The sequence below is a fragment of the Colobus angolensis genome, unplaced genomic scaffold (genome assembly GCF_000951035.1).
Source record: "Colobus angolensis palliatus isolate OR3802 unplaced genomic scaffold, Cang.pa_1.0 Scaffold29, whole genome shotgun sequence".
Lineage (NCBI taxonomy): Eukaryota > Metazoa > Chordata > Mammalia > Primates > Cercopithecidae > Colobus > Colobus angolensis.
The window spans coordinates 3571668-3575275 of NW_012116154.1; the positions used below are offsets into that span (position 1 = coordinate 3571668).

A 3608-nucleotide genomic window follows, 5' to 3' on the forward strand; every position below is an offset into this window, starting at 1 on the left:
AAAAAATTAATCTACCTATGAAATATTGCTTCTATCTAATTTAGCTCAGGAAGTGCCTTGTTTATAAAAATCAGTTAAAAAATTTAAAACTTTGCTGGCAGACCTCTAGAATAATGTCATTGCCCTACTACCTTCCAAAAATACTTCAAAACAACCTAAAAAAAAAAAATTCAAGAATAACTATAAGGCTTGTCTTCAAGAAGAAGCTAATATATTATTACATAAAAACATCTGCTATTAGGACAACCACCTCATTTTCGTAAGATAACTAAAGGTCTCCTCTACATTTAAGGATTGTAAAAAGGACTAAATGAAATAGCATCCATGAAAATGGCCAGACCAAGCAAGGCAGATAGGAAGCACTCAATAAACAGCATAAAAAATTAAATATCTAGAAATGGCTCATATTAACTATAAAACAACAAATAAAATTTTATCACTTAAGAACTGGTACAAGGTTGGACACAATGGCTCATGCCTAGAATCCCAAGACTTTGGGACACTAAGGCAAGAGGATTGTTTGAGGCCAGGGGTTTGAGACCAGCCTGGGTAACTTGGCAAGATGCTATCTATCCAATAAAGAAAGAAAAAATAGGCCGGGCGCGGTGGCTCATGCCTGTAATCCCAGCACTCTGGGAGGCCAAGGTGGGCAGATCACAAGGTCAGGAGTTCAAGACAAGCCTGGCCAATAATGTGAAACCCCGTCTCTACTAAAAATACAAAATTAGCTGGGCATGGTGGCAGGCACCTGTAGTACCAGCTACTCGGAAGGCTGTCAGGAGAATCGCTTGAACCCAGGAGGCAGAGGTTGCAGTGAGCTAAGATCGCACCACTGCACTCCAGCCTGAGTGACAGAGCGAGACTCTGTCTCAAACAAGAAAAAAAAAAAAAAAGAAAAAAGAAAAAAATGAATAAACAGAATTGGTATAATATGCTAAAGACATTCTAGGGTCTTAAACAATCTGGATTAAAAACAAAAAAAATTCAAAAATATTAGATTTTTAAAAAGTGTTTTGGGTAGCCAGGCGCAGTGGCTCATGCCTATAATCCCAGCACTTTGGGAGGCTGAGGCGGGTGGATCATGACATCAGGAGATCGAGCCCATCCTGGCTAACAAGGTGAAACACCGTCTCCACTAAAAAAACACACAAATAAATTAGCCAGGTGTGGTGGTGGGCACCTGTAGTCCCAGCTACTCGGGAGGCTGAGGCAGGAGAAAGGCACGAACCCGGGGGGTGGAGCTTGCAGTGAGCCAAGATTGCGCTACTGCACTCCAGCCTGGGCAACAGAGAGAGACTCCATCTCAAAAAAAAAAAAAAGTGTTTTGGGTAAACTGTTCATTACAGAATTATAGAACCACTCAAAAGTATTTAGCTGGTGGCTGGGAGTGGTGGCTCATGCCTGCAATCCTAACACTTTGGGAGGCCAAGGCAGGCGTATCACCTGAGGTAAGAAGTTCAAGACCAGCCTGGCCATTATTGTGAAACCCCGTCTCTACCGAAAGTACAAAAATTATAGCCGGCATGGTGGTGCACGCCTGTAATCCCAGCTACTTGGGAGGCTAAGGCAGGAGAATCGCTTGATTCTGGGAGGTGGAGGTTGCAGTAAGCCAAGATTTCACCACCGCACTCCAGCCTGGGCAACAGAGAGACTCAGTCTCAAAACACAAACAAACAAAAAAGTAACAACACACACACACAAAGTATTTAACTGGATGTGGTGGCATGCACCTGTAGTACTAGCTACTGAGGAAGCTGGAGGATTACTTGAGCCTAGGAATTCAAATTTATAATGAGCTATGACCATGCCACTGCTCTCCAGCCTGCGTAACAGTAAAACTTTGCATCTAAAAAAATAGATAACAAAACAAAATAGACATCACCACCACTTCCAATATTAAGTGAATTCTGATTTATATAAAGTGATTAAAAGCACAGGCTTTGAAGGCAAAGCCTATCAGTTGTGCTAAGATGGTTGACCTTAGACAAGTCACTTCTCTGAACTTGTTTCTTCATCTATGAAACAGCAATCATTGTATTTACCTAATAAGATTTGCTGAAAGGATTAAATGAGAAAATACATGTAAAGATTGTATAATTAGGCTTACCATATATTCTGTTATGTTTTCCAATAAACAAATATTTGAATAGCTATTAATGCAAGAGCCTTGGTTATATGCTGTATAACCTAAATTTACAACAATATTAATTAATGAAGACTCACCCAATAAGAAAGTAAAATGCTATAAGGCTTATTTCTGTATCTTACCACCCAACTCCATGGTCTAAAGTAGCTACAGACTTAATTTGTGAACACCAAGTTCAGCAAAGCCACCTCCTTTCTATGTGTCTTGAAATGATCACTAAAAGCTTTCCTGAAAAAAGAAAACATTTGGACTACAGCCTGTAATGAAGACATATGAGTGAATGAAATGCTAAATGAGAGAAAGAAGAACTTTAAAAACAAAAGCAACATTTCACCAGTGAGATATTTAAGGCAAGGTCTGTTTTAGATACCGTATGAAGGGTAACTAAGCGTCTATAGTCCATATAATTCAGAGGTTTACCATGCCAGATCTTTTATTCTATTAAATTCTAACCTATAATACCTGTAACAAAGCTCTGCTAAACTTTCTGTGGAAAGAAAAAAATTAGCTAAAATTCAGTAAGAAATACCAGTCTATATTATCTAAATTTAGTATTTTTCAAATTGCTGTTTATCTAAACCAAATGAAGTTACCCTCCATATAATTTATAGATGTTTAAGATTATTCTGATTTAATGTTTTAGACAAGTTTTAATACGCACAATATTTTGATACAGAAAAAAGTACTTGCCTTCATATGGTGTGTCTGGAGGTCCTGCTATTTCTCCTCTTAATTCTGTAAAATTCTCATCTACAAGATCTACTTTAATTTGATTTTTGCTCGTCTTAAAAATAAACAGAAAATAAATGTTAGTTATGTCAGCAAGAAAAACGCCTAAAGTATTACCTATAAAAATTTTTGAAATCCCCTCTTTCATAAACTTGATTATCTGCTCTATCTGCTCTAGTAAAATAAGTCTGGGCTTTTCTAGGACTTAATTAGCCAGTTTTAAGAATATTTAAAACAAACTAATAAATTTTAACTTCAATGTTTTAAATGAAATAACACCACTCTGAACAATACAATGGCTTCTTGAATATCTAGGAATGTTATGAGAGAAAAATAGTATAAAACCTATTTTACGTTTGCCAATTCCATGTATATTAGGTCTAAAGTGATTAATCATCCACAGACGAACGCTAAGATATTATATTCTGAACTATACCCCCAGGATACATGAGTTCTGCTTATATAAACAGAAAATTAAGGGTAATTAAAAGCCATCTAGGCCATAAACTCTCACTTGAACTAACCATAACAACTCTAAATGTTTAGTTTAACTGACTGAAATAGTACACTATCCACCAGAATGGTGAAAGCTCTAGCTATCTAACAGATTCTCCTTTCCATGAAAATTCCAAAGGACGGCCAGGCGTGGTGGCTCAAGCCTGTAATCCCAGCACTTTGGGAGGCCGAGACGGGCGGATCACGAGGTCAGGAGATCGAGACCATCCTGGCTAAC

At 37.7% G+C, this 3608-nt stretch overlaps 1 protein-coding gene across 5 annotated transcripts in view; it reads right to left on the reverse strand.

Moving 5' to 3' along the window:
- The window catches only part of UBE2K (ubiquitin-conjugating enzyme E2K), a 109677-nt gene that overhangs the window by 53763 nt on the left and 52306 nt on the right, over nt 1–3608 (reverse strand). For 2 of the 5 annotated variants that reach the window (XM_011949087.1, XM_011949085.1), the window contains exon 2: nt 2837–2930. The exons of 1 other annotated variant lie outside the window; for it this stretch is intronic. In XM_011949087.1, coding sequence (XP_011804477.1) covers nt 2837–2930 — 94 coding nt within the window. Of the gene's footprint in view, nt 1–2836; nt 3507–3608 lie in introns of those variants that run through there. 2 more of the 5 variants (XM_011949086.1, XM_011949084.1) reach the window with 1 other exon arrangement.